Source organism: Osmerus mordax, chromosome 13 (genome assembly GCF_038355195.1).
Source record: "Osmerus mordax isolate fOsmMor3 chromosome 13, fOsmMor3.pri, whole genome shotgun sequence".
NCBI classification, from domain to species: domain Eukaryota; kingdom Metazoa; phylum Chordata; class Actinopteri; order Osmeriformes; family Osmeridae; genus Osmerus; species Osmerus mordax.
In genome coordinates, this window is record NC_090062.1 from 14242910 (window position 1) to 14261154 (window position 18245).

Consider the following 18245-nt stretch of genomic DNA (forward strand, 5'->3'; position numbering starts at 1 on the left):
CCTGGCATGCTAGGATGGAGTGGATGGTGTAATTTTGGATGTCAAGATTTGTTTTCCTGTGCTCTAGTTAGCCCGATGTCTTGCAGTTACCCAGTGGTCCAGTAGGTGGCAGTGTGCCTGCAGATGAGTCGAGGGGTGTGGAATGTGCTTGGTCTCCTGTGTGGTCTTGTCTTTGTGTCTCCACAATAGCACTGCCTTGACCAAGCCTTCTCATCCAGCTCTGTGCGAGGATGAAAGTGTGGCATCTTCTTAATTGGGGTAGTAATTTGTAGGCAATGCCTGAACCTTGGCATCATCAGAAACAGTTTCATACCAATCTGATGCCTGACAGACAGTGTACAAAGAGGAAAAACAGGAAGAAAAAAAAAAAACAGGGAAAAACCCATCTTGATATGGCTCCTCCGTCCTGTTTACTACCCTGTGATGCCCGTCACAGGCTCTGGCCTGTATGTGCTCAGACAGTAGGATCAATGGAGAATGCTGATACTGTGATACATGGAGAACGGGCAGGGGAACAGGCAGACAGCACCCTGGGTTGTCTGGGAGGACTACCAAGCCAGACTGCTTATGCAGCAAACTGCCTGTTTTGCTGGTGAGGAGGACAAGACTGCCTAGTCTCACCATGTCTCTGTGGATCCCAGCAGACATCTCAGATCTCTGACGAGACAGCCAGCACACACTCACTGATACTGAGTACCCGAGGATTGGAGAAAAAAAACATCACCTGACCCCAGGAGCCTTTTAGTACTCGTCCATTGATGACCATCTCACCTACTCACCACGACCTCCAAGAGGATGCTGGATTACCTAAAACATTCATCCATCATTGAATCATTTTCCATATCAAGTCTTTTCTTTAAATCTGCCGTTGGCCACATCCTCTTCTTCTTTCTCTCCCTCCAGCTCAGTTTGAGGTGCAGGTCCCCGAACAGCCAGTGGTGGCGCTGTACGGCGTGGACGCCACCCTCGACTGCTCCTTCGCTCAAGTCGGCCCCTTCAACCTGTCTGACCTGAGCGTCTTCTGGCAGCTGACCGACACCAAGCGCAGCGTGCACAGTTACTACGGCAACCGGGACCAGCTGGAGGACCAGGGCGAGAGCTTCGCCAACCGCACCAGCCTGTTTCCTGCCCAGCTGGCGTCGGGCAACGCCTCGCTCCTCCTGCGGCGCGTGGGCGTGGCCGACGAGGGCAGCTACACCTGCTTCGTCAGGGTGGACACCTACAGCAGCGCTGCCCTGCTGCTCCAGGTGGCTGGTGAGTCGCGACGAGCTGTGTGTGTGTGTGTGTGTGGGAGTACTTACACAGGGAGTAAAGTGGGTCCCATAGTGATCATCACACACTGGCAACCCCCATGTCACTCCAGATCTCTCCTATCATTCCAAAATACGACTCCGACAGTAGTGATTAAACCCTTAGTTCCATCCAGGGCTGCTCGATAGCTTGCACCGCGTCAATAATCTCTGATTGCGTTCCGCGATGTCGGTCAATATTCAGTGATCATCGGTGATCAGAACGATTGAGCGTTCCCTAACAACTCTGTTGTGGTGTTGGACTGTCATCCAGCAATCACAGCAGTCAACTGCGTTTTGACCTATGAGTACGCTTTATGGCTTTACGCATGGCTTTCATCAAACCCTTTCCTTCCTACTCATCTCCAGGCGTGTTGTTTCATCGTTGCTTCTCGTTAGGTGCATGTGCATTAGGCGGTGTTAATGCCTGGCATTTTTCCTCTTGGCTGGGGAGACAGGGAAAACAATGAGCCAGACTCAAACAGTGACAAATTGCCCCCTTTTCATGCATTAGATTTATAGATGTATTATTTTTAGCTGGCATTTACAGTTAACGTGGTAGACTTTCCTTCCCACTGTGCTTTGAGGAAAATGAAACGTGGTCTCCATGGAAATGGGCCTGTCAATCAAACCGGGTAGCCTGGAAGGTTTAGTGTGTTGCCACACCGACATGCGTCTTGGTAGGGGAGACTGTGTAGTTAGAGCCCGCTTCTCACAGGCAGCTTAGGTAACTTATTGGACCACCCACATCCCTGTTACCCCCGCCCCTTCCTGTTGTTTGCTGTGTCGTGATTGGCTTGGGGAATACGTCCACTTCCCTTCTCCGCCTCTCTGCTTGTGTCTTCCCCCTGTGGGATTAGAGAGTCGTGATTTCTGAGGAGTCACCCTTGAAACCCTCCCCCTCCACCCCCCTCCTCCATATCTACTTTTGTCTGTCAGACCTGCTGTGCCAGTCCCCTTCCACTCCAAGCCTTCCCCTCCCTGGGTTGGAGCTTGGCTGTGTGTCCTGCTCCTGGGACGAGGCGGGGGGCTGTGTCTCTCTCAGGGGGTGTGTGTGGGGGGGGGGGGATGGTGAGAGGATGGAGGAAGCTCCAGGACGTGCTACAGATGATGTCTGCGGGATCTTAAGCTCTGTGTTATGCTAAGCTCCCTAAATGTAATTAAGAATTTAATGGGAATCATGTCAAACAGTTCCCAGGGTGTCTCTCACTGCTGATAATCTAGCTGAACTCAGCCTCTCTCTCTCCCCAGCCCCCTACTCCAAACCCCAGGTGACGCTGGCGGCAGACTCTGGAAACCTGCGTCCGGGCGAGGAGGTGGAGCTGACCTGCGTGGCGTACGGAGGCTACCCTGAGGCCGACGTGCTGTGGCAGGACGGAGGCGGGCGCAACCTGACGGACAACGTCACCACCTCCGTGGTGGCCAACGAGGAGGGCTTGTTCAGCGTGCGCAGCGTTTTGACGGTGGTCCTGGAGCCCAACAGCACCTTCAGCTGCCGACTGACCAATCCCCTGCTGGGGGAGGAGGGCCATGCCTCCGTCACCATCACAGGTGGGTGTGTCCGTCTGTCTGTCTCTATTTTCTGTTTTCTGTCTCTCTCTCTCTCTCTCTCTCTCTCGCTCTCTCTCTCTCTCTCTTCTCACTCTGTGTCTCTCTCTCTCTCTGTATCCCTCTGTCTCTCTCTCTCTTTCTCCCTCTCTCTCTCTCTCTCTCTCTCTCTCTCTGTCTATCTATCTATCTATCTATCTATCTCTCTCTTTCTCCCTCTCTCTCTCTCTATTTCTCCTCTCTCTCTCTCTCTCTCTCTCTCTCTCTCTCTCTCTCTCTCTCTCTCTCTCTCTCTCTCTCTCTCTCTCTGTCTCTCTCTCTCTCTCTGTCTATCTCTCTCTCTGTCTCTCTCTCTCTCTCTGTCTATCTCTCTCTCTGTCTCTCTCTCTCCCTCTGTCTCTCTCTCTCCCTCTGTCTCTCTCTCTCCATGGCGGCTGTCATCTCTGACCATGGCCCTAGACTTTTATTGCTGAAGAGTAAACAAGGCTGTGTTCCCTGACTTCTCACAGCGTTTTAATGCCGCTGCTGTTTCTCTAATCTTGTTTTTGCTCACGCAGAGCACGCCCAGTTGCCCATTAAAGTCTTGTTTGCTTTTGTAAATCAATCCGCCAGTCAAATCTTCGTTGCTGTGAAGAGTCTAATATTTTCCCCAGCTCTCCCTCTGCCCAGTGAGCGAGTATCTGTTCTGTTTCCACGGAAATGAATGGGAACGAACGAAATGTCCAATTACGGCCCAATGAGCATAACCATCAGTTCTTGTACATCGTTAAATTAGATCAACGGGTAATTATTTCCCAGATGATTTCTATGAAACTAAAATAACTGTTCATCTGACATTTGTAATGCTAGAAGGTGATAAAGCATTTAATATCCACGGTAAGTGGAAAGAAATAGCACTTCCAGTAGCTATCTTAAGACTGGTCGCACCAGCCTAGACCCGCAGTGTGCCGTCCAGGAGTTGGCCGCAGTGTGCCGTCCAGGAGTTGGATGTGCATGTTAACCGATCCCCTTAGGTCTCCTTCCTCTCAGCCCCCCCCCCCCCCCCCCCATCCTCCTGGGCCCCCAGGCCCCTTCTCCATCCTGTCCTCTTGCCACCCTGCTGGTGTACACAGTGTTCAGTGCGTGGAGGGTGTGTATGGCTGGCCAAGGCTGGGCCTCTAATGGGAGCAGCGCTGTGTGAAATAGCTCATAAATAACAGGCGAGGAGGCCTGGGTGGCAGGGGGCTGCAGGGGCCTGCTTTCTGGGCTGGCGCAGGGCTGGAGCTGGGCTGGAGCTGGGGAGGTCGCGGGGGTCGAGGAGTGCTGCTCCGCTGGGCTGGGAAATGACTCTGGTCTCTGGCAGCAGGAAGTGGAAGGCCGTCTGGCTGGAAGGCAGTTAGGCAGGTCGGTAGGAGGATGGCCCCACTCTTCTGCCCTGTCACAAGCGTAAAAACAGCCGTTACAAGGCCCTGTCGACCACCGTGTGGAAGTAGGGTATTTTTGTCATTATATTATTATTTCATATAACGGAAAAAAAGAGGCATAATATGTAAGTCATTAAGCATGCCACCACCTCTTAGCCAAGTAGGAATGGACTTGGATTTTCGGGAGCAGTGTCGCTATACCATAGCAACAAAATCTACAAAGAGGCTGTTAAAAGCAGATCACTGGGTGTGGGTCTCCCCCCAGTAGGACTTCTTGCGAAGGTGATGGAGAGATGAGAGAGGAGATGCTATCGGAGGTGAGGGAAAAGGAGAGACGTAGCAGGGATCTGAGCCAGCGCGGTATTTGAGGAGGCGTGATCTCCCTGTGGATGTGCTGAGGCACTCCGGGGCACGTCTCTGGACGGACGGACGGCCGGCCTTTGTTCTCTGCCGTGAGGCTGTTTAGGGTCGGCGCAGAAGCGGGCTCATAACGAAAGGTGATCTGTTCGGCTCTGCGGAAATACAGGCATGACGCGCTCTGAAGCCTTCTCTGCAGAGAGAGAGAGAGAGAGAGAGGGAGAGAGAGAGAGAGGGGGAGAGAGAGAGGGGGGAGAGAGGGAGAGAAAGAGAGAGAGAGAGAGAAAGAGGGAGAGGGAGAAAGAGAGAGAGAGAGAGAGAGAGAGAGAGAGAGAGAGAGAGAGGGGGGGGGGGGGGCAGAGAGAGGGAGAGAGAAGGAGGGAGGGAGAAAGAGAGAGAGAGACAACATCACAGGCAAATTGAAAGAAGCAGGGGAACAGACGTGGTGAGTAAAAGAAAGGGATGGAGTGACACAAAACATGAGAACTCCTCGATGAGAGCCAGTGCGCATGGTGATAGGCCCCAGGGTACAGAAAGACTATCGGTTTCTACCTCCGGAGCCCTCCCAGTCAGACGATGGCCCTAACTTGTTAGTAAACAAGCTTCAAATATGTTTGTGTGCCGGGCGGGATACAAGGGGCTTGTTTGATATAGGAATGTATTTGCATTTGTTTACAAGAACTGCTGTATGCTTAACAACTTCTGTAATTAATTTTGACCCAGCGCAACTCCTCTGCTGGTATTTCAGTGTGTGGATTGGAGTTTATATAGTAAATACACGGTATAATCACACTGCAGCGGCTAGCAGACTCTGCCTTCTGACAATCCTATTACAGGGAAGGGTGAAATCTGCTTAAGATTCAAAGTGGACAACTCCCCAATAGGAGGACTGGAGAGAGACAGAAGAAGAGTGGAAGGAAGCAAAAAACAGAGAAGGAGAGAGAGAGAGAGAGAGACGAGGCGCATTAACATTTCACACACTGCTCCAATCTCTGATTGAAAATTACAGTAGGTAATATTATCCTCCCCTTGGGCAAAAAAAATTAAAAAGGAAGTTTGACAAGGTTAATTTTTTGAAAATGAACACTTAAGCGGGCGGTGGAACTGTGTGTGGTCTTATGGTAGTGGCTTGTTGAGACGCTGCATGGGTTAAGATTCCTGTGTGAATCATGCCTCTTTTATGATCAAAAGCACTTTGAGCGCCCCTCCAATCACAACACCTCCCCACGGTGCTGCCCCGCACATACTTACACGCCTACCTTACAGTGGAGGTGAGGGTCTAGCAGAGCCCAGGTCAGACCTCAGTATGTGGGTTTATATAATATTGATGGATGGATTTTGCAGATTACAGTAAGGTTCAATCACAGCCAGCCACTGACAGGCCTCTAAAGACATTCATCGGCTTATTCCTGCTATTATACATTTACATTTAGTCATTTAGCAGACGCTCTTATCCAGAGCGACTTACAGTAAGTACAGGGACATTCCCCCCGAAGCAAGTAGGGTGAAGTGCCTTGCCCAAGGACACAACTTCATTTGGCACGGCCGGGAATCGAACTGGCAACCTTCAGATTACTAGCCCGACTCCCTCACCGCTCAGCCACCTGACTCCCCATTATTATTTATTTATGGAGCCTACTATTGACAAGGAGAAGCAGCTGCAGTCCTCACATGAACTCAAACACCCTGCCTGCCCGCCTGCCTGTCTGCTAGCCTACTGTCACTACAGCTCAGACTCACTAAATCCTACCTGTGCTCTGCCCCCCCTCCCTTCCTCAGCCCACTGTGACCTCTCTGCCACCCTCAAAACATAGTCATGTCCTTCGTGGGACCTGGAATTTTCTCCTCATGGTTTCAACTGATCCTCCCTGAACGTGGGGCTTGGCTTGTCCTTACGGCGGGGTCTGCGAGGTGGCTGGTCCTCTGGGCCCTCCGGTGCTGGCACAGCACAACCTCCCAGCCGCAGCTTTAGATAGAGACGGAGGGAGGAAGGAAGGGAGGGACTGGAGGACAGAGAGTGGTAGGGAGGTGGTCAGCGAGGGGCCGATGACAGAGGAGGAGATGGGGGAGACAAGAGCCTGGGTATGTTTGCTGAGCTCACTTTTTTCCCAGCAGCGTGCCTGGCTGACAGGCAGGAGACGGAGCCGCTGACAGTGGAGGGAGGAGGGGTGGAAATAGGGTGGAGGGGGGGGGGGGTGGTCTGGACTAGGCTACTCAGCTTCTCAAATCTGCTGCACTGTGTTCCCTGGAGGACTGCCCAGCTCCCTTGCCCTCATGGGAGGGCCAACCCTTTACACCGATAGGTCTAGACCTACAGAAGTGCACGCAATTGTGTTTGTCTCTCTCTCTCTCTCTCTCTCTCTCTCTCGCTCTCTCTCTGTCTCTCTCTCTCTCTCTCTCTCTACATTTCCCTCTATCCCCCTCCCTCTCTCCACTCCCTCACTACTTTTGAACTCACTGACAAACAAGAACACACGTACTTGTTCAACGTGTTTCCTGTGCCCGCACGCAAGCCTCCGTACACGCAAAGGTTTTAATCAGCAATATGAGCCTGAATCACAGTCAAGTTATATAAGTGGACTGTGGACAACATTGTGCAACAGAATCTATTTTTTCCTCTTTTTTTCCCTTCATTACATTTTCTGCTAGCCTCTTTCCTTTTCACCCCTCCGACCATGTGATTTATCTGTTCCAGAAGCTTGTTCCTGACGTATGTTGCCATCTAAATTGGTACCTGCCAGGACTCTCCAAGCGTCTGCCAGCTTATAAAACAAGCAAGCAGAGGAAGCTAAAAACAAAACACTGTATTACTCCTTGTTCCCCCACTCAACTTCTTTACAGGTCTAATTTAAATGCAATTAACGGATCCTTTGGAGAAGAGGAAAAACAGCAGTATAAATGAATCCGTTGTCAGCAGAGCAGCGCATAGAGCAGTTCTCCCGATGGAGCACTGTATTAATTAGTGTCCAATGTACAAACAAGGCCTTCCTCTCTCTCTCTCTCTCTCCTGCTCTGAATGCACGCTCTGTCTTATCAGGAGTCCAGCCAGAGAAAACAACCAAATGAGTAGATGGAATAATAGAGGATGGGGGGCAATCTAAAATATGTTCAGGTAGGCAGCACTGGCAGCTTTGTAAGCACATTATTTCCTATCAGCGTTATTAACTGGGGACCACTTGCTCCTGTCACCAAGCTGAGTTGTTTGAATGTCCTCCTCCAAGCCATCACTATGGGAAGTTTTATCCCTGTATTATGGCCCAGCAATATTATTTGTCATGCTCTCAGTCTTGTCGTTTGCAGCTCTGAGGGATTGTTGGCTTGAATGAGGGATTAAGGCTGGGCTGGTTCCAGTTCACTGCATTGCTCTCATAGAATCGTACAATCAGAGAGATAAAAAGAGCTTCTCTTCTTTGTATTGGGATTTATTCCCTGGGATTTATTCCCTTCTATGTTGCTTCGCTCCCTGCCATCTTCACCTTCTTTTTCCCCCTCCCGGTTCGAAAGTTTTTTATTTTTTTTCTATGGCTCTGTGTTCTTTGCGTGGCATACTCTTTGGGCACATGTAAAGGCGTTTGTGACTCACCTCTGCTGTGAATTGCTGTTTATACTGTTGAGTGTTTTGTGTGCGTGTGTGTAGAGGCGGTGGGGGGTGGGGGTGGGGGGGGGGGGTTGCTCTACATTTCACCTCAGAGGACTTGTAGCCTAAACAGTCAGAGTGTCCTTGGCCCTTTGGGACAGCTTGCCGTAGCCCCTCGTCACCCTGAGGAGAGTGACATATTTATGCCTGCCCGGGAGCCTGCAGGGAACCTGTCTTTTTATGTCCCCACTCCTGCTTGTCTTTCCAGAACAGGCTATGTATATGACCTCAGTAAAGAAGTCAAAGCCCCTCTTTTGTCATTGATCAGCCTCCCTTTGATTTGGGCCCACAAGTGAGCACTTTGGGTGGGGCCGAGGGGGTGCATACAGTGTACATTTCACACAGTCCCTGCTAAATCCTGTAAGAGGGATTGGTTTCGGCGAGGCCTGGCGTCAGTCTTTGCTTCACGATATAAAATCATATTAGCTGTAGCTTTTCAGAGACATTGAGCCAGAGAATGGCCACCGGAAAAAGTGGTTGGGCATACCTTCAAAGGCTCTCCCTTTAATTATTCATATCCATTTATTTGTGCTTAAACTCCACATGAGATAAGACCATGAATTGTTGTTCCACAAAGGATGTTTGCACCCTACGAAAATTGCTTTGTTCTGGGCCATGAAACAGTCCAAATCAATGGCTAACTATACACAAAGAGTATTGTCTAGCAGTGTAATGTCTTTTCAATTAGGAGTGCTAGGAGATTTAGCCTGTGTCTGAAATAGGCAGCTCTATCCCTGAGATCTCAAGAGAGACCGGTAATTGATTACAGAGTGTGTTTAGAAAGTTAAGCATGTACCTAGTGTGGTCATCGCCCTGCTGAGGTGAGTTCCAGCCACTCCTCTCCCCCCTCACCAATCTGCCTTGATCTGGAGCTTAGTCACACACACACACACCTCCCCAAACAGTGGGTGCACACTTGCACTGAACTGGGACTCTGGTGAGTCACTATGTATTTAGAAATGCAATCATGGTGAGTCATTTGCAGAGACTCTCTGCAATTGCCCACTCTCTCAGCCTCATAGCTTAAAATACCACGGCCCTCTTTGCGATTGCTAGCGATCGCGGCGCGATGGAAGTGTCTGTTCCTACCCCGTCCTACCCCCCTTCCTGCCCCAGCGCTGGCGTACAGCGGGTAGGCTGGAGTCGTTCCCTCTCCTTCCGGTCACATTAAGATTTGGCTGCCGGTCCATCCTCTTCAGCCACGCCTGTCTCGCTAGCGCCTGACGACCTGCAGCTCATGACAGCCAAACTGTCCGAAGGGAAATAAACTCACTCCTCTCACCTTATTAATTTAGTCAACTGTGTTTAATTTCATCGGCCCCCCCCCCCCCCCCCCCCCCCCCCCACCACCGTCTGGTCGTGGGTGGTTCTGCGGTAAGTGCAGCTTTCCATCAACGACGCGAGACAGCTCGCTGACCCGCATTTAAAGCGCCTGTCATATCTATAATGTATCTGTCTGGGTGCTCTCGGCCATTTACTGTGCTGGGTGAGGAGCGTGGTCTCTGCATATACACGCCGTGTCACTTCCTGGTGGGGTTGTTCCAGTGTCAACTAACTTCTATAGTCTGCCTGGGTTTACATGTGAGAAAATCCCATCACACTTAACATTCAAATAAGTAAACACTGCCAATACACCCGCCTTAAAGACATTCCTGATTGGAAGATAGGTCGTCTAGATAAAAAAGTTTCCAAAAAAGATATCACAGCCGTTCTTGCAAAATGCTGTCAAAAGCCAAAATAAAGTTATAAAGTTAGTCCGTGGAAGTTTTTTGCATAAGTAGGGCTTAAGGACACTTTCAAACTCATTCTAATTTCAAACTGCTGCTCTGGCTTGATCCTGCAGTAATAGAACGTGATCGTTTCCTGATAGACTTTTCCAGGCCGTCATTGGGACCAGTCCCGATGTTTCAAACACAGTCATGTAGAGAGGGAGTGTGATATGGAGGATTGATGTGTGCGGTGTGGGTGTGTGTGGAATAAGATTTCTAGAGAGAGAGAGAGAGAGTGAAGAGAGGGATGTGACACAGTATGACCACCTGCAGGTGACTAGAGCACCCAGGGCAGGTGGGGATCGGGGATTAAAGCCACCAGCATGGGCACTCACACGACTGCTAAATGACTAATAGAGGGAAGCTAAGCATGTCTCAGGGCAGTATAATGAACCTGGCTGTGGAACCTTGTGTTCCATTATGGCCATGTTCACACATTTGCTGAAGGGAGAGTGTTCATTCACAGGGTTGAAATAAGCCCCTTTGAGAAGCATAGTTACTGTATATGCTCAGTCAGCGGTTGAATGTATGTGAGTTCAATTTACAAGAACCTGTACTACAAAGGAGAGATGTGTTAGCTGCTTGTCATGGCAGATAATATATAATTTGATTATGTAAGCTATTATTTGAGAGCGCTGGATAATAGAGAAACTATACAAAAAGATAGCGTACAAACTTTTAATTCAGAGTTGCTGGAGTTAAGTGTGTTATCAAACATTTAGATCTATTGTAACCGTAGTCTCTTGGAGTTAAGAAACTCTTTAGGAAACTCTTTAGTGAGTGTGCACTCACTCACACAGACACACACACACGCTGAAAGAAATCACCTATCCAGTGGTTTTCAAAGCCCTGGGACTCAAGTCTTTGAGTTCCTTTGTTAGTGATCGGCCACTCGACAGTATGTTAATGGGACTGGAAAACTGCATTTTTCATAGCAGTGGTACACAGTCATGTTCAGCTCTCCTTATGATCAGGATGGCCTATAGGATTGGCTGTATACTCTCACTAAGCTCTCTACATAACTCTGATCCACACATCTGACTCAAGATCAGTTGATTTCACCAGTATTGTGCACTGTGCAAATAATCGTAAAACAATGTAATGGCCATGGAGATTTTGGAGAGCTTTTGCATGCCCATTGTCATATTTTTTGTCAGCTGTTGAATGAAAATGAAGCTGGATCCTGTTGTGCTGTGGTATAATGGATCTTGTTATTCACTCTGTATTATCAAGCTAGCTACCCTTTACTGGACTGTACCACTTAACCAGATAGCTACCCCATACTGGACTGTACCGCTCCATCAGACCCTCCAAATACTGAGAAGCCAAGTTCAGGTGTTGCAGAGTGTTGAAATGCATTTACCGCCAGGTTGGTATTTACCGTGCGCCTCTCTCCGCTGTGTAGTAGGAACACTATTTTCTTTGGCTGAAGGTCGATGGAAGGAATCTGTGTGGTGCTCTGAATGGAAGTGGAGGCTGAGGGCCTTCAAACCTCCCGCTTTGTTCTGTTCTGCGAGTTCAGAGGGGGATGTGAGGGGGGCTCGTACTGCAGAGCTACATGGTCATTCCAAAGAAGCGAGAGGGGAAGACTCTGCGAGCCATTTGTAAGGGGGTTGGTTATTTGTTATGTGCGCAAGTGCACACACACAAACACACACACACACACACTTGATTTCTTTCTCCCCTGTACTCACTCTTGTAGACTCTACTCTGTGCCCTGACTAAGTAAACAGCTGGTGTAGTTTTTTGTTGGATTTCTATATTGTCCCAATTCTTTTAGTCTTGTTATGTCGTAACGACGGATCAAAAACATCTTTCTTGCACCGGGTGTATCGCTGTGTTCACGGTGCAGTATATTCATCTGCATCCATACCACACTCTCCTAGGTAACTTGTAATGTATTTATTCAATTTTTACCATTGTACAGTCTCTTTGGCACAAGGAATTACTAATTAGCATGCCTGCTCTTATAAGCATCATATTGTGTTGCTATGGAAACAGAGGATCGTGCACTTTCGTGTACGAGCTTACTTTGAAACGAAGACTATTCTAGAGTGAGAACAGGCTCTGTCTAAGACATGTAGACTTTTCTAGAGTGAGATGTCTTTGGCATGTCCTGCTGCCCCAACCCCTCCTCTACGCACACACATACACACATACACACACACACACACACACACATACACACACACACACACACACACACACACACACACATACACACACACACACAAATACACACACACACACACACACACACTCGTTGAGTACAGCTATTCTTGTGTGTAATCAGAATTCTATTCCATTCAATATCCTGTTTTCCCTAACCTCAACCCCAACCTCAAGCTTCACCCCGAAACCTAACCTGAACCCTAAACCTAACCCCAGCTCATAACCCTAACCATAAAATAATCCCTAACTCCTAACCCCAACCCTGATTGAAGATCTAACAGTAACCCTAAACCCCCCTAAAATCCTCTAGAAATAGCACTTCAAGTTGAACTTGACTAAGAAAGTGTCACCACAAGGTAAATCATTTCTTAGTTTACTATTCTTGTGGGGATTTCTGGTCCACACAAGTGTAGTTAGACAAAGCAACATACACACACACACACACACACACACTCATACATGCACATTTCTGCCTGTGCCCCTGCTCTGGAGTATAGAGAGCATTCATTCATCTCCCCAGTAAGCACAGAGGAAAATGAGAAATGCTGTATTATAATGAGAGCCCTAGGCAAAGATATACAGAGGCATATCTTTTTAAGAAAATTCCTGTCATTATATATTCTCCTGGTGATACTGCAGAAGGAAAGACATACTAAGGAACGTGCTATCTCCACTAAGGCTTGGGGGAGATGTGGAAATGGCTTACTGCTTTGTGATCAGTGCTTAAACTTAACACCTGTCATGATGTGTTTAAAAATGTCATTGTGGAAGCCTTCAGGTGTCACTGATGCAACTCTCTGGGGAATAACCCCCATGTGGGTTTACTCAATTAAACAATTCTCAGTAAACATCTAGAAAATACAGTATGTCAAACATGAAGATCAAAGACTTAATCGCTATATGTGTTGCCAAGGTTGAGTACCCCTAAACCAGTGCATATGTACGGGTTAGGATTAGATCTGTGTTTTAACACCTTTGGCAGGATGTCTTGAAATTTGCAGCGTTAAGTCTCTTTCATTTCTCTCGTTCTATTTCAGTTCTCTTGAAAACTCTCTCTCCCTTTTTCACCTTCTCTCCCTGTCTCTCTCTCCCTCCCTCCCTCCCTCCCTCCCTCCCTCCCTCCCTCCCTCCCTCCCTCCCTCCCTCCCTCCCTCCCTCCCTCCCTCCCTCCCTCCCTCCCTCCCTCCCTCCCTCCCTCCCTCCCTCCCTCCCTCCCTCCCTCCCTCCCTCCCTCCCTCCCTCCCTCTCTCCGTCAGAGCCGTGTGGCCTCGTCTCCCTCCTCTCGGCTCTTTCACTCCACTCCAACTTGATCAGCTCGGCAGATTGTCGGTCGTGGCGCTGATAGCTGTCACTAGCGATTCCCTCCTACACAATCCCTCGCTTCTCTCTCAGACCTTGTTTTAGAGCTAATTAAAAATTTAGAGAACACGACTTTTCAAACTGATTATTGCACCCAAAGTTTGCCTGCCCTGTTCCGGCTCATGGAAGAGCTGGGAAAAATCGATAGACCACTCTGCCTCCGACATCTTAATGCCAGCCTCTGTGGGGGGGAGAGTGTGCGGTGGTGATGGAGTCTCTGTCAGTTTGCAGACGTCAGAGGACATTTTTAATGGAGGCCTCTGAGGGTCTGGGAGGGGCTAGGGGAGGTTGGTGGAGGAGGTGTGTGTGGGTTGTGCTAGTCTTTCTCCTTCCCACACTTAGCAAAGTCCCCCCAGGCCAGTGTTTATAAACTCCACCGCTGCCACCGACACACACACACACACACACACACAGGCTTGGATGCTAACAAGACAGCCATGCTGTTTGCTTTGAACAGTATACACACTTAATTAGCCTTCCTACTGGGTATGGGATTAGAAGCCACCATAAGGATGAGAAAATCACATTAACCTTGCTAGGGGCACATTTGAGTACGATTTTGAAATCATCTTCCTGAATGTACCTGGGGTTGTCTCATTCTCTTTTCATGCATCGCCAAATCCCGGCGTATACATTCCCTTGTTTTACACACCATACCTTGATCTGACTGGGAGAGCTGAGCCCATGCCAGGCGCTGTTGGATCCACACAGCACCATGAGACATGACATAAGATGGGGGGTTTAATGGTCGCCATTTTGGGTATTTTGTTAGCAAATGCTTTATGGCACAGCAAACACTTTCAAAATTCAAATTTCATTGGATATGTACAGTACTTAAAATTGTGCATCCAGGTTGAATTGAGACGGTGCTGTCCTTCATAAAGTCAAAAATGGATTCCGACTAGTTCTTGCTCAAATCTTGTTTCTGCTTATTATGTTATGCTTTGTTAATCCAAAACCAGGTCAATCTAACCAACTGGTAGCCCTGCCCTGCCCTGCCATACTAGCCCTGCCCTGCCCTGCCATACTAGCCCTGCCCTGCCTTTCTAGCCCTGCCCTGCCCTGCCATACTAGCCCTGCCTTGCCCTGCCATACTAGCCCTGCCTTGCCCTGCCATACTAGCCCTGCCCTGCCATACTAGCCCTGCCCTGCCCTGCCATACTAGCCCTGCCCTGCCCTGCCATACTAGCCCTGCCCTGCCATACTAGCCCTGCCATACTAGCCCTGCCCTGCCATACTAGCCCTGCCCTGCCCTGCCATACTAGCCCTGCCTTGCCCTGCCATACTAGCCCTGCCCTGCCATACTAGCCCTGCCCTGCCCTGCCATACTAGCCCTGCCCTGCCCTGCCATACTAGCCTTGCCTTGCCTTGCCCTGCCCACCTTTGCTAATACCAGCCATGCCCAGTTCAACCCTGCCCTTCCCAGGCCAGACATGCCCAGAACATGCGTATTCAACTGCAGGGAGTCTTCTGTCCTTGATGGATCAAATCAACTGTCACAATCATTTAAGGAGCAGGTGACCTCCCTCAACTAATCATCTGAAACCCCAGGCATGTGCTGATGGCCGAGTCAACTTTCAACTGACTCCACAGCCCAAACAAGCCTTGCAGTGAGATCAGCAGCAGAAAGAGGCCTGAACTTAGACCAACACCATTCAGGCTTCATTCTGATTCCAGTCCTATTCCCCCCTCCCTCCCCTTCTGTCTCTTTCTCTCTCACTCTCCCTCTCTCCCCTCTCTCCTCTCTCTCCTCCCCACCCCCCCCTCCCTCTCTCTCTCTCTCTCTCTCTCTCTCTCTCTCTCTCTCTCTCTCTCTCTCTCTCTCTCTCTCTCTCTCACCCACCTCTTTCCCTCCTACCCTTCACCTCCCTTCTCTCTCCATATCTTTTATTTCATGTCCCGGAGAATAAGTGGCTGTTTGAAGACTTTTTACCCCAATAAATACAGAGTCATTACCCAGCGTGTGTGCGTGTGCACCCCCCCACCTCCTCCCCAGCCCACAGCATCGAGGGGAGGGTAATAACGTCAGACAAATTGTGTAAGTAAATGAGCGCCAGGTCATCGTAGAGAGGGAGAGGTGCGGTCTTCCTCCTTGCATGCCAATAAGACAAGTCGTGGGGTTCTAGCTGAGAAGCAATTCATTGAAATGCAAAAAGAGAGAGAGAGAGAGAGAGAGAGAGAGAGAGAGAGAGAGAGAGAGAGAGAGAGAGGAAGACTCAGAGATGCTGACAGGACTAAAAGCCGTGCCCATCCATCTCTGTTTGCTAACTTCTTCCTGTTCCCCGTGAGCTCCTTGTCCTCTCTCTGAGATATGCGCCGGGAGATAATGAAAGGACACACAGATGCTAGCCAGTCAACTGCTGCTGGAGCAAAACCTCTGATGCCCTGAGAGTAGAGGATGAAACAGGACGGAGGTACGGGCTGATATGATAAAGTGTGACAACGGACCGGAGGCCAAAACAAATTCAAAGTTTTTCATTCAGTGTAATGCCCCCCTCCCCCCAAACACAACACCCCCCCCCCCCCCACCCTCCCTCCTCCTTGGATAGAAAAGTAAATCATATTCCTGCTCATGTCTCCCAGGCAGACTAATCCCTGTCCTCTGACACTGTTGGGCTACTGTTTCCATTAGTGTTGGTATTATTGTTTCTGCCAATCATCACCCTCTGAGGTTGGCTCTTCCATACAGACGGCACTATATAAAGAGGTCTTGAATTGGTGGCGGCAGGACTGTTTGTTCTCAGAGAGATGTGCCTGCACATCTCTCACAGGCCCTCTTTGGCTGATCTCTCCCTAACTGACTTTGTCCTCACCTTTTAACTGCCATTTAAATGGGAAAGATGTGTGAGTCTGTTTCAACCTGGAATCCTTTTGGAGCTGAAAGTAGTTGCTATGCATCTCCAGTTGTTTCCGACCGCGGCCAGTGAGTGATTTACAGCAAACGGCCGTCAGAAACTGGATGAATGGTGATGTGTTGCCCAGCAAATGGTGGCCGTGGTCGAGTCAATCTCTTGATGACTATAATAAGACGGCAGTCTTTCTCCAGTTTGATCTCTCTCTCTCTCGGTCAGTGTCTGTGTGCTGGCTCTGGGGACCCGGAGGCCCTGGAGCAGGGTAAAGCCTTAGCCTTGGAGCCACTCACCCCAGGGCTAGCCCCTGGTCTGGAGCGGCCCCGTTGTGATCAGCTCTGAACCACAAGGAGGCCTCTGATCTTCCCCCCTTTCTTTTACACACCCACACACACACACACACATTCAAAAACTGCCCAGCTCGAAAAAGCCAGGCCTTTGGTTCAGCCTCACAAGGAAAGAGACACCTAATTGACTCCTTCTTTCCTTCTCGTCATCCCTCCAGCTTGTCTGGAATGAGCCCTGGGGCTCCTGTTGCCGCGAGCTCGTCTTTGGACCAGAGGACATAGCCCTCCTCTGGTCACAGCTAAGGAGGGAGGGTCTGTGCCCGGGCCAGGTCAAACTCAGCTGACAGCTGCAGAGAAAGCCCCTTTGATCCCCTCCCACCATCCCTAGTCATCACGTCGTGAAGCTGAGAGGACGGGCCGGGGAGTCTTAGCAGCGCTTTGCTTCACAGAGGGTGCCCGAGTGAAGACACAGGGACTGGGTGGAGGCAAATCTGGCCTTTTACATTTAGCTTAGTCCGTGTGGAGGAGGGAGACTGGGTGAATAATGCCCTGAAAGGTGCATGAGCCGGTGAGCCCTCGCTCTGTTTCTGGGAAGGAACAGGAGAGGCTCTTTCCTCACCCATTAATAAGAGCTCTGCTAGCTGGTGTTTAATTGTCCTATTCGCTCCAATTAAAAATGAAATACTTACCTAAATGGCTTCTTCGGTTGCTCTCTTTCCAAACTAAAAACCGAAGGCCCACCTCCAGGTCCGAACACTAAGAGAAGCGAGTGCGCCTTTTAACGCTATAACATTCAGGCTACCTGAATATCAACGGTTCTAAAGCGAACACACCTCCCCAAGGCACGTCTTGTTTCGGCCCTCTGCTCTCCGTAGAAACACATCTTGAGGGCTCTCTCATTGGATGCGATGAAGAGGCTACACCCATCCTTTAAAATATTCTTCAATAACCGACCAGAGCAGACATGAATGCGAGCGTGGACGTTTTCTGCCTGCCTTGTGCTCTGTAGAAATCCCACAAGCCGTCCCTCTGTGGCTCTGCTACCGCAGCCACGGCAACCTGCAGACTCTCCATAATGTGACACCGCAGCCCAAACCACTCCATCCTCGCACCCGCCAGAGAGAAGAACGGGAGGGGGGAGGAGGGAGGGGAGGAGGGTAGGTAAACAGAGCCATTAGAGACAAATCTATTTCTGAAGAAAACAAAATCACATCATCAAACAAGAGAGAAAGAAAAATATGATCCTGCTCCCCTTTGGGGCCTTGGCGCGAATGATAGCCGACTATGGCATTTGTCTTTATCAGTCTGCCCCGAGGGGGTGAGAGAACAGTGGGATGGGGGGTGAGATGGAGCCTGAATAGAAAGAAAAAAGCACAGTATCTCTGCAAAAGTGCCAGACACATTCATTACCTATCAGTCTTCTTTGGGCCGTATGTGAAGTCGTCATGCATGAATCAGAGTGCTCTGATGAAGCCTCGTTCTACGCCTGTGTGTTTAAGATCGTCATGCTACCAGGTGGTCATCCTTTAAATAGACTTTGAGCAGAGGGCCTGGTAGACAGACAGCCTCGACACA

At 49.6% G+C, this 18245-nt stretch overlaps 1 protein-coding gene across 3 annotated transcripts in view; it reads left to right on the forward strand.

Moving 5' to 3' along the window:
* Nucleotides 1-18245, forward strand: part of cd276 (CD276 molecule) — a 49129-nt gene that overhangs the window by 10595 nt on the left and 20289 nt on the right. For all 3 annotated transcript variants that reach the window (XM_067248569.1, XM_067248570.1, XM_067248571.1), the window contains exons 3-4: nucleotides 904-1254; nucleotides 2541-2840. In XM_067248569.1, coding sequence (XP_067104670.1) covers nucleotides 904-1254; nucleotides 2541-2840 — 651 coding nt within the window. The remainder of the gene's footprint in view (nucleotides 1-903; nucleotides 1255-2540; nucleotides 2841-18245) is intronic.